Genomic DNA, 25825 nt, shown 5'->3' with positions numbered 1-25825 from the left:
GTCTAAAAGTGATCAAGACAGTTGAGAATCGATTAGATGATTGGATCAAAATAACTGTTTCGGTTTTCCACTGAATCAGGAAAGTAAAATGGGATTTACAACCAAACTTAGTAAATGCGTCAGACCAATGCCATTTTGAATTCAGAAATAGAAGAAATAATCTGAAGATATGGCGTGGAGGGCGGATTCGTAAATTCGATTTCGAATTAAACAGAGCGAAGAACAAAAACGTTCATATCAAAGTAGCGCTTTCGGGTGTCTGCAATCCCAAAGAATTATGTGTTAAAGTATCAGGAACTCGCCCGTCGTTATCACAGTTTATGAACGACAATGGCAAGTGCAGCTCCTCTTGGACAGCAAGTCGTCACATCTTTATACTTGATATGGGTGCTGTTCCTGTTTGGAATTCACTGTTTTCCCGAAGACGTGTATGACAGCAAGTACTCCACCAGAATTGACGGCGACATCAATCTTGGCGCCGTGTTTTCAATCCACGCATCGAAAGACGGCCGCTGTAGTGACAGTATATTTGGATTCAGGGCTATTGAATATGTCGAAGCTGTCAGATTTGCAATTAGTGAAATTAACAACAGTTCTGACATCCTGTCAAACATTACATTAGGCACCACCATCTTGGACGATTGCTTTCTGCCTTCTATGGCCCTGGCACGGGCGATGCAATTTATGCCGGAAGCAAACAGACTACACAGCACGTGCAATGCCTCGTCATGTGAAGACCGGAAACTACCGAGATTTTACGATGTTGTCGGAGTGTTGGGTGCATATACGAGTTCCTTAAGTATCGTCGTTGCCAACGTGATGACCTTGTTTAAGATCCCCCAAATCAGTCATACGGCGACTAGTGATTTGTTGAGTGACAAAACGAAGTTTCCATACTTTCTGAGAATGGTTCCAGCAGATCTGAACCAGGTGAAGGTGATAGCGGACGTTTTACAATATTTTAACTGGAGCTACGTATCAGTCGTGTATTCTGAAGGAAGTTATGGACAGGAGAGCGAGAAGAAGCTGAAACCGCTTCTTCGCCAAATTGATATATGCGTAGCCCAGTCTATTGAACTACGAGACGGCATGTCTGGGGAGGATTACGATGATGTGATATCGTCCTTAAGAAGATACACAACCGCAAAGGTTGTCGTACTATACGCCGACATCAAGCATACCACGTTCATTATGAAGGCCGTGAAAAGAACTAGTGCATCACGGGAGTTTATCTGGATCGGAAGTGATGGGTTGTCGGTTGTTTTAAATGATCATTCGGATATCTGCAACGACATAGTGGGCTCTCTGGCTGTAAGGCCGTATTCATCAACGTTGCCGACGTTCATGACGTATATGAAGACACACCTTCAAGCAAGAAAATATAACGAACAGGAACGTAGAAAACTCAAAAGTTTTGATCAGTGGTTTTGCTTTGAGGGCCATGAACATGGGAGTGAAGAAACGGACGAAATCTTAGATAATTCTACGATGGACCGTGTTGACTATATCCCCAAATTTGCAGCATCGTACGTAGTGGATGCAGTGTACGCATTTGCGAATGCGCTGGATGCGTACATCAAAGATGCGTGTCCCACTGCTAGAGGTAAGGAAGTGCAAAGCTGTATTAACACTGAAACCCTTTTGCAATATGTTAAGAAAGTAGAATACTATGGTTCCATTGGGAAGATATCTTTTGACCAAAATGGTGACGTAGTTGGCAAACTTGACGTTCGTCAGTGTCAGATGGTCAACAGTTTGCCGCTTCATCAGAATGTGGGCATGTGGGATATGCGAACCGCCATGTTGAATATAGACGAAACCTTTCTTCAGTGGCCGAGTTTTACAAACGGAAGTGAAGGTTTACCGCTCTCCGAGTGTGCGGAACCGTGCGGTGTCGGTGAAATCGCAACGTTTCCCAGAGAGACATGCTGCTGGAAATGTGTCACCTGCAAAGACAACGAAGTTACATCCTCAAACTCAACACAATGTCAAGCATGTGACGAGTTCCTCTGGCCTGATAATCAAACGAGAAAGACGTGCCTTTCAGTGGATCCAACTTACGTCAGAATGGCCGATCCAATTGCAATCGTTCTCTTCTTCTTCACCATCGTCGGACTCTCCCTCACCACGTTCGTCATCCTGTTCTTCCACAACTTCCGGAAGGAGCGGATTATCCGGTCGTCGAGCCGCGAGCTGTCCCAGATGATGCTTGTGGGGATTTGTGCCGCTTACCTCCTCGTCTTCGGCTTCCTCACGTTCCCAAACAACTTTTCATGCTACGTCAACAACGTTGGCTTTAGTCTGACCTTCACCTTGGTCTACGTACCGCTGTTGGTGAAGACCAGTAGAATCTACCGAATCTTCAGAGCCGGAAAGAAAACGACTGTTCTCCCACGCTGCACAAGCTCTTCATCCCAGGTTGTCATAGTAACCGGCTTATTAACCTTTCAGGTAGGTAAACTAATTTATTCATGTCTCTTTCCGCTAAAGATGATTTCTGGCTTCTATTACCGACGCAATATAACCTGTCGCTCTAATAAATCGGATGTAATTATCCTCAGAGAGGCATAAACATGAGTTCTTGCCTCCAAGAATTTACCCTTTCCGCACATGTTTCCATGTCACATCTAACGATTCTGTAGCAAATTTATGGCCTTGGGATTTCGTAAACCTGTGTTGTCGAACCTTTGTATAATCAATGTAGTCTTCAGAATTGTGTAATTACGACTGCAGAGATTTCCACTCATAAAAGTGCACCGGACAATGTGTATGTACCACTTCAGTTCATACAAGCAAGGGAGATGACTAACCGTTCATAACGAATTAGTGTGTGAATTGTATGAATGAGTGAGTGAGTGAGTGAGTATGGTTTTACGCCGCTTTTAGCAATATTCCAGCAATATGACGGCGGGGGACAGAGAGAGATAGCCGGAGTGGCGATGTTTGCTAACTATTTGGTTCTGTGTGAGGTGAGGTAAAAAGAGGTCGCGTCCAAGATTATTACACTTATATCGCGACTGCATGCACGTGTGTGTTTGGCGGCTTGTACTACTCCGGACTAATGCCGATTTTATAGTGCTAGCACACTGTGATACCATGCCGCAGTTTAACATGAATACCCCACTTAGACACAGTACACTCCGAGACGACAGACCTTGTTTTATCCCTTTAATGCCGAGCGCCAGACAGGGTAACAACAAGAACCATCTTTAAACGTCTTTTGTTATGACGCGGCCGGGGATCGAATCTCGGACCTTCGCTCTCCGGGCGGACGCTCTACCACTAGACAACGGAGGCGGTCTGGTTCATCGCAATGAAAGATTTGGTCGTTAGGTCGAAAGAAAATAGCAATAAAATACATTGGACCACATTGTTTTACTCATCTTAATGTTTGATTTGGATATGTAGGTGACAAAATAAATATTGGCCTGGTTTGGGTCCTACTTGTTTGACTTATGGTGACGAATTTCGTTGGGAAAAATGCTTTTAGTCATTTCAATATCCCTTGAATTATTTATACCGATCGTTACTTTCGGCGGTTTAAAACATATTATCATTTGATTTTTTTTCTTTCTGATTATATTTATTTATAATGTCGGCGGACCCGTAAACCAAGCAAATAAATGTAAGGCTTTAAACACATGACACGTTATAAGACAGGATCAATCCAACTTACTCACATTATACCAAACAAAGTAGTTTTACTTGAATTATTCTTATATAACGAATTTCACATGCCAAATGAATTTTTCTTGGCGTTGTATTCGCCATGTGTTTGTCACGCACATAGTGAGTGAGTGAGTGAGTGAGTGAGTGAGTACGGTTTTACGCCGCTTTTAGCAATATTCCAGCATTATCACGGCGGGGGACACCAGAAATGGACTTCACACACTATACCCATTTGGGAAATCGAACCCAGGCCTTTGGTGAGACGAGCCAACGCTTTAACCACTAGGCTACTCCAGTGCCCTCGCGCACATAGAACTGGTTCTAAATTCAAAATGGTTGTAGCTGTAACGACCACTGCTGGTATTCTTATTATTTTTCACAGCAACACAATGTATTGCTGGCGTGACCAAGCACTATTTATTTCCTCCTCAAATGATATATTTACCGATTGTTGTGCTGTTGCTGGAATCTCCATGGCAACCACCGCGTTGTCAGTAATATTTCTGTAACTGAGTGCCCCGCAGTCATCTGCCACCGCGATCCGACAGTGCAACAGGATATCGTCACACTTCATAAATGAGAATGGCTTCAGATGACCCTTGTAATGCTTATGTAAGAAAGTAGTTTTGAATTCCTTTTGGTGACGAATAACCTGGTCCATTCCTTCTGTTGGAGAGTTCCAGACACAAAATCAATTTTCGTGTCTTGATAACGACTACAGAAATTGCCAATCTCTTTATTGTCCGCCATTTTGGCAAATACGCGACGTCCCAGTGCATTATTTCAGAATTAATTAATAGTGTAAGATAAGACATCTGTTCCCGAGCAAACTTTAGCCAGAATTAATAATAAACATTATCCGAACAAATCAAATACCATTGTGGATATGGGAGAGATAATTGCCATAAATCAGATAATGGGATTTTTTATGTTGGGACATCATACGTCCGACTCGACGTTTTGATGAGTGAGTGAGTGATTTTGGCTTTACGCCGCTTTTAGCAATATACCCGCGGGACGTCTAAATGATACCGTGGAACGTACTAATATAAATATATTGTCTGGCAGTCGGAAGCTATACACCCATGTTGCTGGCTAAGAGTGAAACAAACAAGAAATAGTTATTTAAATTTGCAGTGTTTCGGCGACTGTTTTCAGCCTAGTAACGCTTTGATAGCGTTTGCAATTTTACAAATCCATTTTTCAAGTGTAACTTTGTTTTGGTTCTGTTTAAGTATATGATGAGGGGTCTGTTTGGCCAACAAGATCTGTATAATTTAAGGCCTGGGCTAAATATGTAGAAATCGTTATAGAGTGTTCATATGAATGAGAATTGACTGTTCATTTCAGCACTTCATGTAGAATCGACAAGGTTGTAATTTGTCGATTCGTCTGCGTTAAGCGGTTTTCAGGAATCGTTTATGAATATACATGTATGAACACATCTTTGATCCACAAAGGTGAACAAGTCTTTGACGTAGTGGATCAATGTGTAACGTTGCATATTGAAGCATTGAGGCATGGCGAAACACAGGTACAATAGCCAAGCAAAGTGTCGTGTTGCATGGATTGAAAAGTATAAAAGATTATATGAGTCTCTCAAGGTTTTCAGTTTCTGGAATGTGAGGTTACCGGAAAAATGAGGTACACATTTACACAGATAACCTGTCCAGTCCCAGTTTCTTCACAGCTGGTGTTTGAACCAGTGTCTGAACTCGTTCTCAAACAACGGAACTGACGCAACGTGGTCTTGTGCGCATTGATGGCTTTTGTTCAGCCGGTGTCGCGCGGCTAATGGCTGCAAAATTGCTGATGCGGCGTTAAGCAATTATCACTCACTCACTCATAATGTTGCAGTCAGTGCATTCTCAACAGATAGTACCTGCTTTTAACCACGATAGCTCCCATACTGGGCAAACATGCTGCGTCGTTCTTCATGTGTTTGTTTGCTATTTCACGCTGCACTCAGGAATATTCCAGCTGTATGACGGCGGTCTGTAAATAATTGAGTCTGGACCAGACAATCCAGTGACTGACATCATGAGCATCGATCTTCACAATTAGGATACGATAACATGCATCGAAAAAGTCTGACCACCCGATCCCGCTAGTCGCCTCTTACAACAAGCACAGTCGCTTTTTACGGCAAAAAGGGTTGCTCAAGAGCTGTTCTACCCCGGATCTTCTTATTCAATGCATTCTCTGATGCCGAACTTTAATTTAAGATTCAAACGATTCCATCGCTCGAACAATGCGAATGTCGACCCTTTAAACAGTATTCCATTTAGATCACGGCGTGTCAGCGTAATGTGGAAGGAAAGTCCGATGTGATGCAGGTCTGAGACATTTACCACTTGGCACGGGTATGGGGCTGACAAACCTAGAAACATAATAGGGGCGAACCGGGTTTCAAACCCAGGGTCTTAGGTTTCTGATACGCATAAGGGATAAACTCTGCATAGCGAATTGCGTCGCTTTAGAAGACTGGGTACTCGGTACTCTGTTTTATTAGAAGATTTACTGACGCGATCATATTACGAATGGTCAGTGAATGTTGCTTTAGGTCGCATCAGTTATATTCGAGCCAGTCGTGCTTTACGTGACCTTACTGATTCTGTGTCATCGTCGATGATCATACTCTCGACCACTGGTTCATACTAACTCAGACTAGTATTTACTTGTCAGATATAGCTGCAATATTAACATGTATTCACCGACTCGCTCACAAGTTTTATTTATTATTTGGATCAAATACTTGACAAATACATGTATTATTTTAATCAAGATCAACTTTATCTATTTCAACTGGAGCACGTGTGGCCCGGTCGTCTAAAGCGCCGCGATTCGCTGTGCAGAGTTGCGTCCCTTGGGTACGCCACAAACCTATGATTGTGGGTTCGAATCCCGGTTCACTCCGATTATGTTTCTAGGTTTGTCAGCACCATACCCGTGCTCGTGGGTTTCACCAAAGTGGTAAACGTCTTAGACCTGAATCACTTCGGGCTTTCTTCCCACATTAAACAGACACGCCGTGATATGACGCGTATACTGTTCAAAGCGGCGCTAAATCCAACTCCCTCACCCAGGCACTCTGTGATATATAAAAGATACACTTGTTCACACTCTATTTCAGTAATCTCATTCGCTCACTCACATCTCACCGACGTTAGCGAATGATTAAATCACATCTATACACATCTGATAACGACCCGCCTCCCACCCCCCCAACCCCCACACCCCCACCCCCACACCCCCACCCCCCACCCACCCCCACCCCCCTCCCAACCCCCACCCCCATCACGACCCGAGGCTGGGCTGGAAATAGTTCAGGTTTCATTTCGTCGTCTTTACATTTATTTTTGTCCCTTTGAAGTTCGCATTTCAAATTAAGCTCTTTTCTGATGACAGGAAATTAAGCATAGAGCTGGGTAATCATTTCTTGTAAACGTAGTTAAAAACAAACTCTGGTCGTCGTGTACCTTTTCTGCATTGATATAGCCCAGAGACAAGAGGTGATCGAGTTTAATTACTGGATTTGTCGGGTCACTCCATGTACATACAAGATTTTGTTACCCACCGGTAAAGAGACAGTTGGTGAGATACTAAATCCTTACGTCACACGTGTGTCGTACAAGGTTGACCTCGTTTTATTCGCTTTGATTGTATAACTGTGACCTCGCTAAGGTCACACTTGAAAGGTCACGCTGGAAATTTTCATTCATGAAAAAAATAACGCGAATGCTAGATACCATACAAAGACCATTCGTTTCGTAAAAAAATGTTTCGAACAAGCATGAGCGCGGTTTTTTTCTCTCTATATATACCACAACTCTAAATAAACGTAAGTAGAGACACAACGCGGTGACCTTATGAAAGTGACTTTTACGATGGTTCCACGTAACACTACAAACTCCCACCAAAGTCAACACTAATCTTGCCAGTTTCACGGGATCGGGTGGTCAGGCTTGCTGACTTGGTTGATGCATGTCATCGTATCCCATTTGCGTGGATCGACGCTCATGATGTCAATCACTGAATTGTCTGGTCTGGACTCGATTACTTACAGACCGCCGTCATATAGCTGGAATATTGCTGAGTGCGGCGTTAAACAACAAACAAACAAACAAACAACAAAGGGCACGAAACACTCTTGATGCTCTCACCCAATGTTCATCCTTTGAAGGTATCGTACATAACAGTTATTGTTACTACCCGACCCTTGTCCTTTATCAAGGTCACCTCATTCAAAACCTCAGCGAAGCTTTCAAAAGGGTTTATTGTAGGTATGCGGAAGACATTTCCCAATGTATTTCCGCATCAGTTACAAAAATGCTGTCTGGTCCATTTCCCTAGTTTGACTTGTACCATATGTTCCCGTTTTTATTGTCGGGTCATTGACTTGCCTTTGCATGAGTTTGTGACGGGTGACCGGTGGGGCAGGATACGCTGACCTTTTCGCGAACACCTGGTGTCGTCACTGTTTGATAGTGATTCATAAATACATGCACATGATACACTCCAGTCGGAATCGTACTCTGGACTCTTGGAAAAGATTTCTTATGAATATGGATGGGTTTTGTCGTTTTTATTCTCTTAACCCAATGCGAAACCTACAGATTTAGTGAGTGAGATGGGATTATTTCAGTACTTTAACAAGTGTCAGCTTAATGTAGACAGAAGGTCACCTGTCATAGACGTTTATCAATATGATGAAACCTACAATCACGGTAATGGTGTTGTGAGACCAAGGATCATAATCAGGACAAATCTATTTAGTGAACCTTCGATCAGCGGGTCTTTGTACGGCTGAGGAACGCAGCACAACACAACGAGACTACAGAGACTACGCTACCGGACAAAAGAAAATATACACTTGAAAATTTAATTTCACCAAAACATTTCAAACGTTATCTAAATTTTACCAGGTTGACAACAGTCGCCGACAGACTGCAAACGTTAGGTCCAAAACACAACCATGATACCCGTATCAAATACATCATCATCGGACCCGTGAAGATCCGGGCTAGAATAGGTTTTCAGCAACCCATGCTTGCCGTAGAAGGCGACTATGCTTGTCGTGAAAGGCGACTAACGGGATCGGGGGGTCAGGCTTGCTGACTTGTTTGATGCATGTCATCGTATCCCAATTGCGTGGATCGACGCTCATGATATCAATAACTGGATTGTCTGGTCCAGACTCGATTATTTACAGACCGCCGTCATATAGCTGGAATATTGCTGAGTGCGGCGTTAAACATAACAAACAAACAAAACAAACAAAACATCATCATAGAATAACCATTTCTTGTTTGTTTCATTATTAGTGTATATTGATTAATGCCTGGCAGTTTAGATGACCACCCATGCAGTCTCAATCACTTTTAATATTTTTTAATATTGCTATAAAAGTGAAACTATAAAATGAGTGCTTTGTGTGATTGACTTTTCATTCATGTTGTCATGTTTGACATTTTTGAAGTCTGCAATAGATCGGATACTTTCCCAATACAGTAATATCTTCCTAGCGTGCGCCTATAGGAATCTACGTAATCTTGTTGCGATATTGATGAAGTGGTTTGCATTTATCGGCAATGATGATATTACCAATACATCGTATTTTTATGACGTGTTATGTTTCCATATGTTTAAACTTTTTTACGAAAGAGGTGAATTGGGGTTTAATGTCGCGTTCAAGACTATTACACTTAAAAAACAACACCCATGCACGTGCGAGCTGCTTGTATTAGGCCGGACTAATGCCTGTTTTATTCCAACCCCCTGAGATACCATGCCGCAGTTTAACATGAACACCCCACTCAGACACAGTATACTGATTCCGAGCCGACCAGTCCTTCTGTTAGACCCTTTGTCGTTTGCAAGTCCTTTGGCATGTCGCGGCCAGGGGATCAAACGACAATTGACCTTCCCACTCTCCGTGCAGACGCTCTATCCTCTACATCGCGGAGGCAGTCCCCCTAAAAGAGAACAATTACTAATGCATTGAAATATCCATCTACAAAATGGCACGAGTAACAGGCTGTGGAAGCCAAATTGGAAGTCGTCATAAAACCAAGATATTTCCCACTCAAACGTTATTTGGTGACACGGAGCATTTTCAAGAATCCTCATCCTTGTGATAAAAAGTTGGGGTAGCATGACGCCATCACATATGAGAACACAATCACCATGTATTTATTGTCTGATCTGGCTCGGTTTAACCGTTACGCAGGGGCCAGATCACCTCGACGGCAATTAGTGACTTAAACGCATCTCCCTTCGCGCACAGCGTCGAGCTCGTCAGTATAAGGCCGGTTAGAGTTCTCAAAGAGAGGATACTTTTTGTCGCCGGAGTGATGATGAGATAATCAAACACTACATCCTGTTCCTGGTTACAGCATCTTTGACGTTATTGTGTATGGAGGTCAGGGACCGACCTTGTAATAATGTAAGCGACTATGCTTGTCGTAAAAGGCGACTAACGGGATCGGGTGGTCAGGTGGTTGATGCATGTCATCGTATCCCAATTGCTCGGATCGACCCTCATGATGTCAATCACTGGATTGTCTGGTCCAGGCTCGATTATTTACAGACCGCCATCATATAGCTGGAATATTGCTGAGTGCGGCGTTAAACACAACAAACAAAAAAAACAAACAAAACATCATCATAGAATAACCATTTCTTGTTTGTTTCATTATTAGTGTATATTGATTAATGCCTGGCAGTTTAGATGACCACCCATGCAGCCTCAATCACTTTTAATATTTTTTAATATTGCTATAAAAGTGAAACTATAAAATGAGTGCTTTGTGTGATTGACTTTTCATTCATGTTGTCATGGAGACATACGCATGACCCGATATCAGTTTGACATTTTTGAAGTCTGCAATAGATCGGATACTTTCCCAAGACAGTAATATCTTCCTAGCGTGTGCCTATAGGAATCTACGTAATCTTGTTGCGATATTGATGAAGTGGTTCGCATTTATCGGCAATGATGATATTACCAATACATGTTATTTTTATGACGTGTTATGTTTCCATATGTTTTGACATTTTTCACAAAAGAGAGGTGAGGTGAATTGGGGTTTAATGTCGCGTTCAAGACTATTACACTTTAAAAACAACGCCTATGCACGTGTAGCTGCTTGTATTAGGCCGGACTAATGCCTGTTTTATTCCAACCCCCTGAGATACCATGCCGCAGTTTAACATGGATACCCCACTCAGACACAGTATACTGATTCCGAGCCCACCAGTCCTTGTGTTAGACCTTTTGTCGTTTGCAAGTCCTTTGGCATGTCGCGACCAGAGGATCAAACAATAATCGACCTTCCACTCTCCGTGCAGACGCTCTATCCTCTACATAGCGGAGGCAGTGCCCCTAAAAGAGAACAATTACTAATACATTGAAATATGCATCTACAAAATGGCACGAGTAACAGGCGGTGGAAGCCAAATTGGAAGTCGTCATAAAACCAAGATATTTCCCACTCAAACGTTATTTGGTGACACGGAGCATTTTCAAGAATCATTATCCTTGTGATAAAACGTTGGGGTAGCATGACGCCATCACATCTGAGAACACAATCACCATGTATTTATTGTTTGATCTGGCTCGGTTTAACCGTTACGCAGGGGCCAGATCACCTCGGCGGCAAATTGTGACTTAAACGCATCTCCCTTCGTGCTCGTCAGTATAAGGCCGGTTAGAGTTCTCAAAGAGAGGATGCTTTTTGTCGCCGGAGTGATGATGAGATAATCAAACACTACATCCTGTTCCTAGTTACAGCATATTTGGCGTTATTGTGTATGGAGGTCAGGGACCGACCTTGTAATAATGTGTGTATGTGACTTTCTGTCTGTCGATGTCTTTGCGTGTGTATATGTGTGTGTGCGTGTGTGTGTGTGCGTGTGCGTGTGCGTGTGTGTGTCGGTGTCTTTGTATGTGTGTGTTTGTGTCTGTCTCCCTGTGGACGTCTTTGTGTGTGTGTGTGCGTGCGTGTGAGTGTGTGTCGATGTCTTTGTATGTGTGTGTGTGTGTGCGTGCGTGTGTGTGTGTGTCGATGTCTTTGTATGTGTGTGTTTGTGTCTGTCTCCCTGTGGACGTCTTTGTGTGTGTGTGTGTGCGCGCGTGTGTGTGTGTGTCGATGTCTTTGTGTGTGTGTGTGCGTGCGCGCGCGCGTGTGTGTGTGTGTCGATGTCTTTGTATGTGTGTGTTTGTCTCCCTGTGGACGTCTTTGTGTGTGTGTGTGTGTGTGTGTGTCCTCGTTGGACTAGGCCTACAGCCGGGTTACAACTGGTCTTCAGCAACCAAAGCTTGCTGTAAGAGGCGACTATGATTGTCGTAAGAGGCGACTAACGGGATCGGATGGTCAGGCTTGTTGACTTGGTTGATGCATGTCACCGTATCCCAATTGCGCGGATCGATGCTCATGATGTCAATCACTGGATAGTCCCGTTCAGACTAGATTATTTACAGATCTCCGTCATGCAGCTGGAATATTTCTGAGTGCGGCGTTAAACAATAAACATGCCACAGTGGGCGTCGGGATTGTCACATTGCGAAACTGGCAAATGTACAACGCTGGGGAGGTATTGTTAGACGGACTGGATGGGAAGAAATTTGCCAGGTTGTTTGACATTTGTGATCCGTCATTGTTGAAACTGCTATGTTTGACATTATGTTGGTCTGACGTGAGCTGTAGCATAATCTGGTCTTATCAGTAGCAAGGATGTCGTCTTTGATGTTATGCTCCTGAAACGTTGCGACAAGCATTACGATTATTGATTCGTGAGCTTGTTATTGTTAAAGAAGGTGAGGTGAAATAGGGTTTAACGTCGTTCAAGATTATCGTACTCTTACAGCGACGTCCATGCACATAAATACCCTACTCAGATACACAATACTGACTTCGAGCCGACCAGTCCTTGTTTTCCCCCTTAATGCCGAGCGGCAGGCAGGGTAGCAACAAGTAGCATCTTTTAACATCTTTTTGGTATGATGCAGTCACCTTCCGCTTCCCGATCATGTGCCCGAGGCAAGGGAGTTAACTATAAAAGGTGAGGTGAAATTGGGTTTTATATCGCGTCCAAGATTATTGCGCTAATATAGCGACGCGCCGGCACGTTTGTGTGTGTGGCTACTTGTACTAGTCCGGACTGATGCCGATTTATAGTGCTAGCTCACTGGGATACCATGCCGCAGTTTAACATGAATATCCCACTCAGACATAGTATACTGACTCCGAGCCGACCAGTCCTTGTTTTAGCCCCTTAATGCCGAGCGCCAGGCAGGTTAACAACAAGTACCATCCTTTAACGTCTTTTGGTAAGACTCGGCCGGGGATCGAACCCCGGACCTTCCGCTCACCGTGCGGGCGCTCTACCATTAGACCACAGAGGCGGCCGTTAACTATAAAATCCTTGCCGAACTAGGCTGGAATTTCAGGGCTCGATCGTCGCGCCACTAGTGGCTATTATGTTATGTCCCTTCTATTCCATCTCTCATATCACTTGCATTTGCTTCAAACTAACTGACAGCTCCCAGTCAAGACGATAAGATCGACGATCAAGATATATATTGTAATAAGACTGGTCTCACCTCGCAAAGCGCATCAAATCACGGGAGCACCTTGTGAGTAAGAACAGGGTGGAAACTGGACGTTTATAGTCAAATAACCCCCTTGCCTCGGGAAGATGCTCCCCGATCAGACGCTGTATCCACAAGACCACAAAGTCGGTCCTATTGGGAAAGAGTGCCCTATCTAGTTCCATGTATTTATACAAACTAACCTCGTGTGTCGTGGCTAGACAATGCACTAGCGCTATATCCTTCACCATGCATTGGTCATCCGGGTGTGTGGGTGTCACCTTGGAAGGAGCCAATTGTTTGGGGTGACCAGAACACGAACGTTTCAGAAACGAGCTCAAGCTATTACTGTTAGTGACGAATCGTGTGTGTGAACGCTGGAACATTAATCTACAACCGCCCCGAGAAGCGCGATGGCTTAGTGTTTATATGTAGGAAACGAAACGATGCAATTTTTAAGGTTTTTGAATTTGTCTTGCTTATCCACTGTCTGCGGTCTAAGGGCGCGGTTAGTGTTCTCGGTGATAGTTTGGAGTAACGCGCTACCGCCGCTGTTGTAGGTTGACAGCCTCTGCAGGACACTATAATGCTAAGAGCAGATTTTTGTTCTGAAAAAAGAGTCAGTTTCATTTATTGTTTTTTTTTCTAGCAATATTCTAGCTATATTACGACGATTTGTAGTGATTGACGAGTGAGTGAGTGATTTGGGTTTTACGCCGCTTCTTGCAATATATATTTGTAACGGCAGGGGCAAACACACATTGTACTCGTGGCGAGTACTCGAACCTTGGTCTGTTGCGTGATGAGTCAACGCTTAAACAACTTGGTAACTCGATCGACCATTTCTGACAGAAAGATTTTGTAGTAATTATTAATTTAAAAATTGTCATATAAAAGAAATTGTATGAATGTAATGGCACAGTAAATCGTGCGCCGTTCGAACGGTTTACAGTAACATCGTGTCAAGGCACTCCACAATGGAGTTTTGCAGTAACATCGTGTCAAGGCACTCCACAATGGAGTTTAACAGTAACATCGCGTCAAGGCTTTCCACAATGGAGTTTTACTGTAACATCGTGTCAAGGCACTCAACAATGGAGTTTTACAGTAACAGCGTGTCAGGGCGCTCCACCATGGAGTTTTACAGTAACATCGTGTCAAGGCACTCCACAATGGAGTTTTACAGTAACATCATGTCAAGGCACTCCACAATGGAGTTTTACACGTTGTATCATGCATGGTTTCAAAACCGCGTCTTCGGCGAGCACTGAAACAAATTCTGACGGTGGAATTGTGAAAACACAAAACTTTATTGGTTTTCCGATTCAGTGAACACATCACAGAAATGAAATGTTGCTCTTGCATCTTAAAAATACATACGTCATACATAAGCGGGATTGTGCGTGGTATTGACCCCTATGGTAACAAAGCAAAGTCTGTATCTGACATTGAATAGGGGGCACGGGTGGCCCAGTCTAAGGCTCCGCGTTTCGCTGTGCAGTGTTGCGTCCCTTGGGCACACCAGAAACCTATGATTGTGGGTTCGAATCCCGGTTCGCCCCGATTATGTTTCTAGGTTTTGCAACACCATACCCGTGCTCGTGGGTTTCACCGAAGTGGTAAACGTCTGAGACCTGCATCACTTCGGGCTTTCCTCCCACATTAAGCTGACACGCCGTGATATAACTGGAATACTGTTAAAAGTGGCGTTAAACCAAACTCCCACACTCACTCACTGACATTGAATAGGATTGTAATAACTGTCAGATTATATCACCAAAATCGGCTTCATTGTGTATTCAGAACAAAACCCAGCAGCTAAACCTGCATGGCGTTCCTCGCAATATCTGTACCTGTAAATACGATTTCTTTAAACAGGATCATGTAAAATAGTAGACGCATTCAGCAGCAATGCTGAAATTACAATTCTCAATACTTTTCACCTGTACTGAAAGACCAGGAGGAAACTCCACTACTCACCTTCTAGACTGATTCGGACGAGTAGGTGTCATTGGAACCAGAGTAGACAAACGCATGTGTCAGTGACAACACTTACCGTTGTACCCGTGAATATCAGGCTTAAAATTGATCTTCAGCAACCCATGCTTGTCGTAAAAGACGACTAACGGGATCGGGTGGTCAGGCGCGCTGACTTGATTGATGCATGTTATCGTATCCCACATTGCGTAGATTAATGCTCATTAAAAAACAAACAAACAAACACAGCTTACCATCGAGACCATGGGAGTTATGTGGACGTAAGTAGGTGTCCTTGTGATGGCGGTGGTCTATCCGTAGATAGATAGGTGTCATTACGGCCGCTGTTATCTTTGAAAACAAGGGGGTTAAGTGGACGTAGATAGGGTTAAAGTGACACGGCGTATTTCGAGATAGATCCGAAAGACACACACCAAGTCTTCAGACAGTATGGTGTTTAAAACCTGTCGAAATCAATGTCTCGGACACAATTACTCGAATCAGACCTTAAGCAAGACAGCGGTGGCGGTTGGAGGAGGTAAGCATGTCCTGTAATAAACCGATGTTCTTGTATGTTTACAAGCGCTAATGAACTGTCTCTCAAAATCACGCACTGATTACACTCGCCATCCGGTCCGGAGAGGATGTTGCTGAAACTGGCGCTGGCGTTCCTTGTCATTTGACTTAATAATTACCGGGTTAAATGTAAATTCATTTTTCTGTTAATTTTCTTTTCACGAATACGACTTAATAAGTGGCACACTCATGGCACTGGTGGTATCTACTAGTCGCTTAAGATGCTCGTAATTAATTTGGGATGTGTTTCTTTAAATCTCTAACCAATCGCAAACTGAATATATGAACCCACTGATAGAGACATCAGTTTTATACACACACGTGACTACATACAATTCCACGGGGTGGTGGGCTAGCCTAGTGGTTAAAGCGTTCGCTCGTTACGCCGAAGACCCGGTTCGATTCCCCACATGGGTACAATGTGTGAAGCCCATTTCTGGTGTCCCCCGCCGTGATATTGCTGGAATATTGCTAAAAGCGGCGTAAAACCATACTTACTGAAGCACGTACATTAACGATTTCCCCATGAAGATCCGGGTTACAATTAGTCTTCAGCAGCCCATGCTTTTCATAAGAGGTATCGGGTGGTCAGGCTCGCTGACTTGGTTGATGACTTGGTGGGTCATTTCCCCAATTGCGTAGAATCGATGCTCACGATGTCATTCACTGGATTGTCTGGTCCAGAGTCGACATTTACATATTGTCATCATATGGCTGGAGTATTGCTTTGTGCGGCGTTAAACAAATGAAAATCAACCGTGAAATAACATTTGCCCTTCCAAAGCACCGATTTCGGTGTGCTGGGTCAACAGTGAATCAACGTCACTGTTACGTAACTTGGTTCAGAATAACAACACGTTTGCGACTAGATCCTCTGTCGTATTTCTTTTCCAAAATGTAATGAAATACGCGTGAGCTGGATAATCTGATAATTGATATCGATCAGCGCCGCTGGGTGTACGACGAAACACTGCGAGTGAGCATGGGGGATTCTCTGTTACATTCTATCAACAAGCAAAACATCACAGTCACCGGAAGCAAGTCGTTAACCATAATCTGTTCATGATAAGCAATTACAAATCGGTATTCAATAAAATGGAAGCGACAAAGCCCTTTCCATAACCCCACTAAATATCTGCTGAAATGTACGATTCCAATTAAATCATGAGCATGTGTTTATGAATCACTATCAAATCGTGATGAAACCAGGTGTTCGCGAAAAGATGAGCGTATCCTACCGCACCGGTGGCACTCGTCACAAACACATGCAAAGGCAAGTCAATTTTCACCTGAAAAAAACCTCGTGAACATATAGTACAAGTTAAAATATATGTATGGTGACAAAATGACTCACTCGTGATGTGATAAGGTGGTGGGATAGCCTAGTGGTTAAGGCGTTGGCTTGTCACGCCGAAGAGCCAGGTTTGATTCCCCACATGGGTACAATATGTGAAGCACATTATCCGGTGTCCTCCTCCGTGATATTGCTCGATTTTAAAAGTGGCGTAAAACCGTACTCACTCACTCGTGAGGTGATGTTTGAAACAGGTACTGATGATCTGCATCGATGACCTTTATCGGTATCAAGCGGCCATTTCGATCTCTCTGTTCCCATTTGTACGATACAGTTGAGGTGATGGGGACTCTTTCCGACCACCGGAAACCACTCGAATATCGAAAACGAGGAGGTTATATTTCCAGTGATGACCGTGCCAAACGTTTTATACGATTTCACATTTCAAGAAGAGCAAGTGCCAGTGTGTGAGTGAGTGAGTGAGTGTGGTTTGAAGCCGCCTTGAATACTATTTAAGGTTTATCATAGCGTGTCAGCTTAATGCGGGAGGAAAGCCCGAAGTGATGCAGGTCTCAGACGTTTACCACTTCGGTGAAACCCACAAGCACGGGTATGTCGCTGACAAACCTAGAAACATAATCAGGGCAAACCAGGATTTAAATCCACAATCAAAGGTGTCTGGCTCGCCAAAGCGATTCAGTTGCAGATCCCCAGACGATTGGACCACCCGTGCCCGCACGTGAACGTGCTAGATGTTTTGCATGATGACACATGCTAGAAGTTGTGAACGTGTCGTTTCCAGGTCTTTTGCCAAGTAACTAAAAATGCAGGTGTTTTAAAGTTTAAGTTATAAGGATGAAGATTAGCATCTTATACAATGTGCATGAACCCAAACTAAAGCGTAAAATAAAAGCAACAAACCTTTTTCCATAACCGTAAGAATCCTTTATACATTTGCGACCTGTCACAAACACATGCAAATACAAGTCAAGTGTTGTGACAAAAAGCCACGGGAACATATGGTAAAGGTCAAAATATGGAATAGCATCGTACATCATATGCTCACTAATTCGTCAAACTTGGAAATGTTCTCCACAAGTCTGCCATTAAATGTTTTGACATGCTAGAAAAATGTTTTTTTCCCGTTTTAAAAGGATAGCATTTTTCACAGTCTGTTGCTATTGAAATATCGACCTACAGATCGACCTACCTGTGGTTTGAAGTATTTCGGTCACAAGGAGTCCTATCGACAATTTTACAAATGAAAAATTCGAACGAAAACAGGAAGTTCGGATTTATTCGGAAGTCCAAAGATGGCAGTCTAAAACGGACTATAGAAATAGGCGCACGTGATTCCTTTATAATGGTATTAATAATGTAGTCTTCCGAAAACATCTTATCAACTAAAAAAAATCACATGGGGAATATTCTAGATGTTTTCAATTCATTCCATCATGTCTACGGTATGATAAATATAATCTGAAAAGGTGTAGGGTGTGTAAGTGTGTGTGTGTGTGTGTGTGGAGGGTGTGTGTGTGTATGTGTGTGTGTGTGTGTGTGGGTCTCAAAAACAGAATCGGGCCGTAACAGGATAGTTGGAACAGGGCGACTAGGTGGATAGTGTACAAGCTATATGACCAGAAGGTACCCCCGGTGACCGAGCATTTTTCAGGGGGAAATATTCAACTCCGTCCATGAGATCCCATTACCTCCGCACCATTCTTAACTGTCACAGTCAGGGCTTCCAAATCACCCATGGAATCATCAGGTAAAGGTAATCGTGTCATTGTTTTGCACGCCGCAACCCGTGATCTGGGGCGTGTTGATGGATCTGTGCTTGTTTTCGAGGCGAAAAAGAAAACTGGTGATTTCCACAAGGAGATGTGTTCAAAGACTCGTTGGAACATCAGCTATTACCCATTTTAATCAACTTCAGTGTCATAGTCATGGATAACGCCAGTTAATACAACGTCCGGGAACCAGACACAAGGGCGCCAACCATGAGTAGTCTGAAGGCGACCATACAGAAAAATATGACATTGTCGATTTCAGACCATACGAAACGAAAGTTCATGGAGAACATTCGGCTGAATAAGAAACCAGTAAAGTACAAGACATATGTGCTGGCGGCACAACACGGTCACGTTGTCTTATGTACGCCAGTCAGACATTGTGAGCTTAACCCTGTTGAGCCTATCTTGGCTAACTGTACAGGGTTCATGGCAAGACATAACAAACTCACACATGTCAAAGGGAGGATCAACGCAGTCTTTACTAGCCATCAGCCTTGTTGAACCAGTTGTCATACCTTTGGGTGATAGTACAGATTCATATACATTATCAGCGAAGATAGATGCTACCTCATAAATGCTAAATCATCTGTAGAAAAACAAATACTTCTTGATTCCCAAACCGCAACCTTCCAGTACACATGAACATCGCGTTTCATAGGTTTTAACTATTACATCATATATACGTGCAAATATAATCCAGTACATTTCCTAAATTGTTACCCCATCAACGCACATGTCAATTAAGTACAATAACAGCAATATTTTGAGAACCCCCCCCCAAACTCGGGTGACATTTGCACCTGTGAGAATTGACAGGCTGGTGTTAGGTAGTGAACTCAGGTTATAGGAGGGGCGGTCGGGTGCCTAGTGGTAAAAAGCGTTCGCTCGTGACGCCGAAGACCCGGGTTCGATTCCCGACATGGGTACAATGTGTGAAGCCCATTTCTGGTGTGCCCCGCCGTGATATTGCTGGAATATGGCTAAAAGCGGCGTAAAAACCATACTCACTCACTCACTCACTCACTCAGGTTATAGGCCGTTTCATACAGGCATGCCAACACACGAATATTTATAAGTTTATCATCATTTTACCTGTAAAAGTACGTCTTAAGGATAATCACAGTGTCAGTTAGGATAGGCTAGGTTAGGTCAAGTTGCGTTACTTTGATAAATGCTATTTTCATAGTCCTATGACTTGTATTTATCAAATGAAAAAGGGAAAGCATTTCTCTAGCATTTCCGACATTACTTTAAGGCCTTGAATGTTGTAAACCTGACCAAACAACCTTTAAGAAAGATTCGTATAACGCTCTTTGAATCTTCTGAGAAAGAATGTGCTCTAATGTAATTATTTAAAAGTAAAGACTCATCGGGCATCGTATTTTACCAGTCGATACTTCCCAGACACCGTGAATGATTACATAGATTATTCAGCACTCTGACATCAGTCGTTGACCGTGGATGTGGATGACGTGTGAGGATGTTGGGGATGGTGGTTGAGGCTGAAGCAGAAGCTAAGTACATCAAAGCAGGCGTTATGAAAACTACTTCATAACAGAAAAACCTTTTACGTACCACAGGTCTTGCGCACGTTGATCCGACGTGTGATCACAAATTAAAAGGCAGATTCAAGAAATATTCTTACTTCCGTTAACCACGAGTCAGATCAAAGTACGAAAATTTAGCTATCCATATTATTAAAAGCTTTTGCAGTGAGTCTAATTACAAATGTCCGCGAGTACGCCTTTGTTCTTATGTGTAGGTGCACACGAGAGAAGTTAATTATGAGAGCTCAGAAATATGGCGTAGGCAGAGGAATATTATTTGTTTGTTGTTTAACGCCGCACTCAGCAATATTCCAGCTATATGACGGCGGTCTGTAAATAATGGAGTCTGGACCAGACAATCCAGTGATTAATATCATAAGCATCGATCCACGCAATTGGGATCGATGACAGCGAGCCTGACCACCCGATCCCGTTTGTCGCCTTTTACGACAAGCATAGTAACTTTTTTACGGCAAGTATGGGTTGCTGAAGACCTATTCAACCCCGGTGTCTTCACGGGTCCAGATGAATATTGGGTTCTTTTGACTTCATTTAAGAGCGATCCTTCATTGCTTGAACGACACGGTAATTAGTTTCGCCTATTTCCAATCTACTTCCAGACATTATAATGGAGATTTGTGTGTTTAAGTAATTTATTTTTAATTTATTTTACTTATTTCTAAATTGTTAACTCGCCTCATTTAACCTATTGTATCGATACATGGTCATGCATGTTTGAATTCCTTTTTAAAGATACTCAACTTGTTTGAACAAACCAACCAACTTCGAGTTAAAACGAGTAAGTGAGTTTGGTTTTACGCCGCTTTTACGCGAGTTTACCCCATCGCCCCTAACATAAGAGCATTCTTATCAGCTTCATCTGGGTCGGTCGGGTAGCCTAGTGGTTAAAGTGTTTGCTCGTCACGCCGAAGACCCGGGTTCGATTCCCGACATGGGTACAATGTGTGAAGCCCATTTCTGGTGTCCCCCGCCGTGATATTGCTGGAATATTGCTAAAAGCGGCGTAAAACCATACTCACTCACTCACTCACTCACTCAGCTTCATCTCTCCCAGCGTCTTCCTCTCCATCTTCTCCTGGACTATTCCGCTATATTAGTAATGTGGGTACTAGTAATTTGCCTTTCTGTTGTTTTAAGTAACTATACTGATGTTGGCGTGAAGTGATTATACAGTTGTTTTAGGGAACAACCAAGTAGAGACCGTGTTTCGATAGCGTTGTGTAATCTTCTATTGACATATTGATCAAGATGATAAAACCTTGTGGACAAGAAAAGTGTTATTTCATATTAAATTGCTGGGATTGCCAACTGAACACATCCTTTAAGTCTACATGGCTCAGATTTTCGATTCGACTTTAAATGTAAATAAAAGCGATAAAACCGTTACCATATTCATAAAAAAAACTGCCAAAAGCACATCGATTGTACGATTCCGACTGTATCATGACCATGCTTTGATGAATCACTATGAAATAGTGAAAATACCACGTGTTCGCGAAAAAGTGAGCGTTTCCTGCTCCACTGGTGTCACAAACACATGCATAGGCAAGTCATTTGTTCATCTGAAAGGAAAAACGAGAACATATCGAACAAGTCAAAGTACGGAACTGCATCGGACATCATTTTGGTCAGTGATACGTCAAATTTGGAAATGTCCTCCACATGTCTTCGATAAAACTTTTGGAAAGCTGGACTGAGGCCTTGCATGTTGTTTGGTCAAACAACTTCTCAGCAAGAGTCGTATGACACTCTTTGAATTCTTGGTAGAAATAGCATACTCGATTGTACTTCCAAAGGTGTGAAATGTAGACCTGGAGCTGATGGAATATTGCTCGACATAAAGGGAAAGTTGACTATGGGAAAGTTGAAGTCTGCCCGCTTGTCATACAGTCTTGTGTAGACCAACATTTCACATACTGTATTTTCAGTAAACTTCAGATAAAATTTGATTCCATTTTTGACAAATTTTCCTGAACCTCGGAAGACAGATAAGTAACTATATCTATGGTAAAGTAGACACAATTCATGGATAACAACTTCTCAAATACTGTAAAGGGGGCGTTTTGATAAATACCCTTATACCGTTGTCAAGCAAGACTGGTTTACAGAATGAAAGAAGTTGTTATCCATAAATTGTGTCTACTTTGTCATCCGTCATCTTCTAAGTAATGCCTATCAAACAATATACCTATGGCCACCACGTTTTGTAACAAAAGTCACAAAAGTGTTTTCGACATTTCATCTGAAACCTCTGGATATATAATTAAGCGGAAAACATATGTTTGTGATCCAAGTAAAATTGTCACTAAAATGATCTTTAATACATGTAATTGAAAATGTAATTTTCACCATTTGCTCAGTCACATTATTACCGAAATGGGATAAACAGTAATAATGTGTTGTGTGCAATTGTTGTGTGCAATCGTTGTGTGCAATTGTTGTGTTTTGTGATAGTTATCACACCCTCAACATCTGACCTTTCCGTACTGATATGACTGGTGACAGGTCCATGGTAACTCTGTCTCTCTGGTTTCTGTTCTAGCATACACGTATCTTTGGACCCGGGAAGATCCGGGGTAGAATAGGTCTTCAGCAACCCATGCTTGCCGCAACAGGCGGCTATGCCTGTCGTAGGAGGCGACTAATGGGATCGGGTGGTCAGGCTCGCTGACTTGGTTGATCCCAATTGCGTGGATCGATGCTAATGATATCAATCGCTGGATTGTCTGATGCAGACTCGATTATTTACAGCCCGCCGTCATATAGCTGGAATATTGCTGAGTGCGGCGTTAAACAATAAACCAACCAACCAACATGTATCTTTGAGTAATTTTATAAACAATCTGTAAGGATGTCTGTTTAGCAGATACTTTTGCTATTGCTTTTCCTTGCACGTCTTTGCCGTTGTATTAGCTTTCTGATCTGATGTAATATTCCAGAAAAAATCCCGTGAGCTACATGACCTTCTGGTTCCAGTTTTCTAAATATAGCAGTGTGCTTGTCTTGTCAGATATGATGTGCAGTATAGCATGGTAAGCAGAATCTGTCTCCCCCTCCTTAATCACGTGTTGCGGTACAGTGTCGTATGGATAATTACAACCTTAACGCTGTAGGTACCAGAACAGTGTTTTTAATGTCCCCCGAGTCTTGTTCTCTGTAGCACTCGTATAGTTTAACGACAGCTTTGTAGAACGGGGCCCCGATCGTGTCCCTTTGCGTGCAGATTGATCCTTCTGCTAACTTTGGGAGACTGCTGCCGGTTTCTACAACCGATGTTGATTTACATCCCACAAACTGTGTCCCAGTAGGGAATAGTATTTCAGTTGTAGCATGGTGTAACATATTAATCTGGAAAGGAAACTAATACTACGGTATGATGTTTGATTAAAACACATCTGTGACGTCATTTCATTGTTTGTACACTCCATTATTAACGCGTCAGCGGGGTTCGAACCCGCATCGTTAGATTTGACAAAATGTAATTGTCAATGTCAGCTACTGCGACACATGAAGGCATGATGTGAAATTAACTATTAAATATTTTCATAATTTTGCATAATGCTTAAAAGCACAAAATATATATATATAATGTATATATTTTGTGTTAGAGCAGGTTACCCACAACAATGTACATATTTATAGCAGTTAGATAAACCTTTGACGAGAAAAAACAAATAAGGTAACATAAATATCGCTTGTTCGGGGCTCTATATTTCCTCTGATACCCATCAGCATGTATTAACAATGTTCAAGCGATTCATAAATACTAGTTTAGGACCCAACGAAATTATGAAGAGCCGTGTACTATGCATTGTAAATGTCAGCACGCGACGGACCTTGGCGCACGAGCAACGGCGGCAGAGAACGCCTTACTCGTGCATCACGCAAGGTCGACTCACGCAGTATAAATACAGACAACAAAGAGTTCTGGTTTATTTTTCAAATGTTTTCAACTACAGAATATTTTGTCAAAGTGTGAAAGTGTAGCAGAATTATGTGTGTGCATCGATAAATGATGTCAAAAACACAGCTACGGGTGTGATTCGTTTATTAGATGACGAGTGGTATACCCTTTCTTTCACACCCTGAAATGCACAATAACACTCAATAAGAATCTTGTAAATCATGACAATTAAAATGAGAACATGATGCTTCATCAGGATTACATTATACATATATAGAGGATATGTATACGTCCTAACATGCTAGATCATTAGAATTACATTATACATACATATAGTATATGCATACATCAAATCAAAATACTTCTTAGGTGGTGTAAAACGTGATCAATAGATAAACATCATAATAATAATATATATTTACATGTGGTGATTAGTAAACATACCAGAAGTATGGCCTCTAGGTGTAGGTGACACTTTAGTCTGTCACGACTACATGGTCAGGGCTACAGTGACATCAAAGTACCTATAAATATGGAAGTTATTCTAAATGTACAATAAAACTAGCTTCCTTACACAATGCTCTTGCGCGTGTGGACATTATTATCAAATCAGTGCTATTGTTTATACATATTTACAGATCTGAACACAGCACTACCATAAAACACAATAAATTACTAAACATCCTAAAACTATCATAAGTGTCCACACACTTACAATACATTTAACACATATATGAAAATAGCCTCATAAACATAGTCAAACAACACTCTGTCCAGGAGAATCAGACATTGACTAAATCTCACACACATCATAACAAATACCTTATTTAACATACACCTATTTATATAATCTTATTTATGAAAAGATAGATTTATATATGATTGAGTATTAAATTGGAAACATACCTTGACTTTACAAAATCTTTAAAATGTGCCCACTTGCTGTCGCCTGTCAGTGACTTGTCTGTGTAGTGACTGAGGTGCAAGTGAGGGTTAAAAAGCATGCAAAGCTGACCCTAAGGAAAACAATAGGGTCAACCACTCAACCAGAACATTTGCCCTGACTGACACAAAGGAGCTGATAGGGTAGTGACTGACCCAAGCATAACTAAGTTAAAAGGAATTGTATCAAATCTTCATTAAAATCCCTAAAACCCATACTGCAAACTAATACTAAATACTAATACTAAATACTAATACTAAATACTAATACTAAATACTAATATTAAATACTAATACTAAATACTAATATTAAGCACTAATACTAAATACTAATATTAATAATAATAATACTAATGCTAATACTAACTACAGTATCTATTATTTACACTATATACTAATACTGACACAAATAACTAATGCTAATATTAATACTAATACTAACTACACTATGTATTATATACACTATATACTACTGGTATATTACTGTTTAGTTGACAGTTAAACAAAACC

At 42.1% G+C, this 25825-nt stretch overlaps 1 protein-coding gene across 1 annotated transcript in view; it reads left to right on the top strand.

The window, feature by feature from the left end:
- Positions 1-330: 330 nt before the first annotated feature.
- Positions 331-25825, top strand: part of LOC139451625 (metabotropic glutamate receptor 7-like) — a 63250-nt gene continuing 37755 nt past the window's right edge. The window contains exon 1 of the mRNA XM_071232970.1: positions 331-2451. Within this exon, the coding sequence (XP_071089071.1) occupies positions 331-2451 (2121 nt within the window). The remainder of the gene's footprint in view (positions 2452-25825) is intronic.

Source organism: Haliotis cracherodii, unplaced genomic scaffold, assembly GCF_022045235.1.
Source record: "Haliotis cracherodii isolate W230 unplaced genomic scaffold, xgHalCrac1.p SCAF_10, whole genome shotgun sequence".
Taxonomy (NCBI): Eukaryota; Metazoa; Mollusca; class Gastropoda; order Lepetellida; family Haliotidae; genus Haliotis; species Haliotis cracherodii.
Note: the sequence above shows the minus strand (reverse complement) of the source record. Positions and strands in the feature narration are given on the sequence as shown.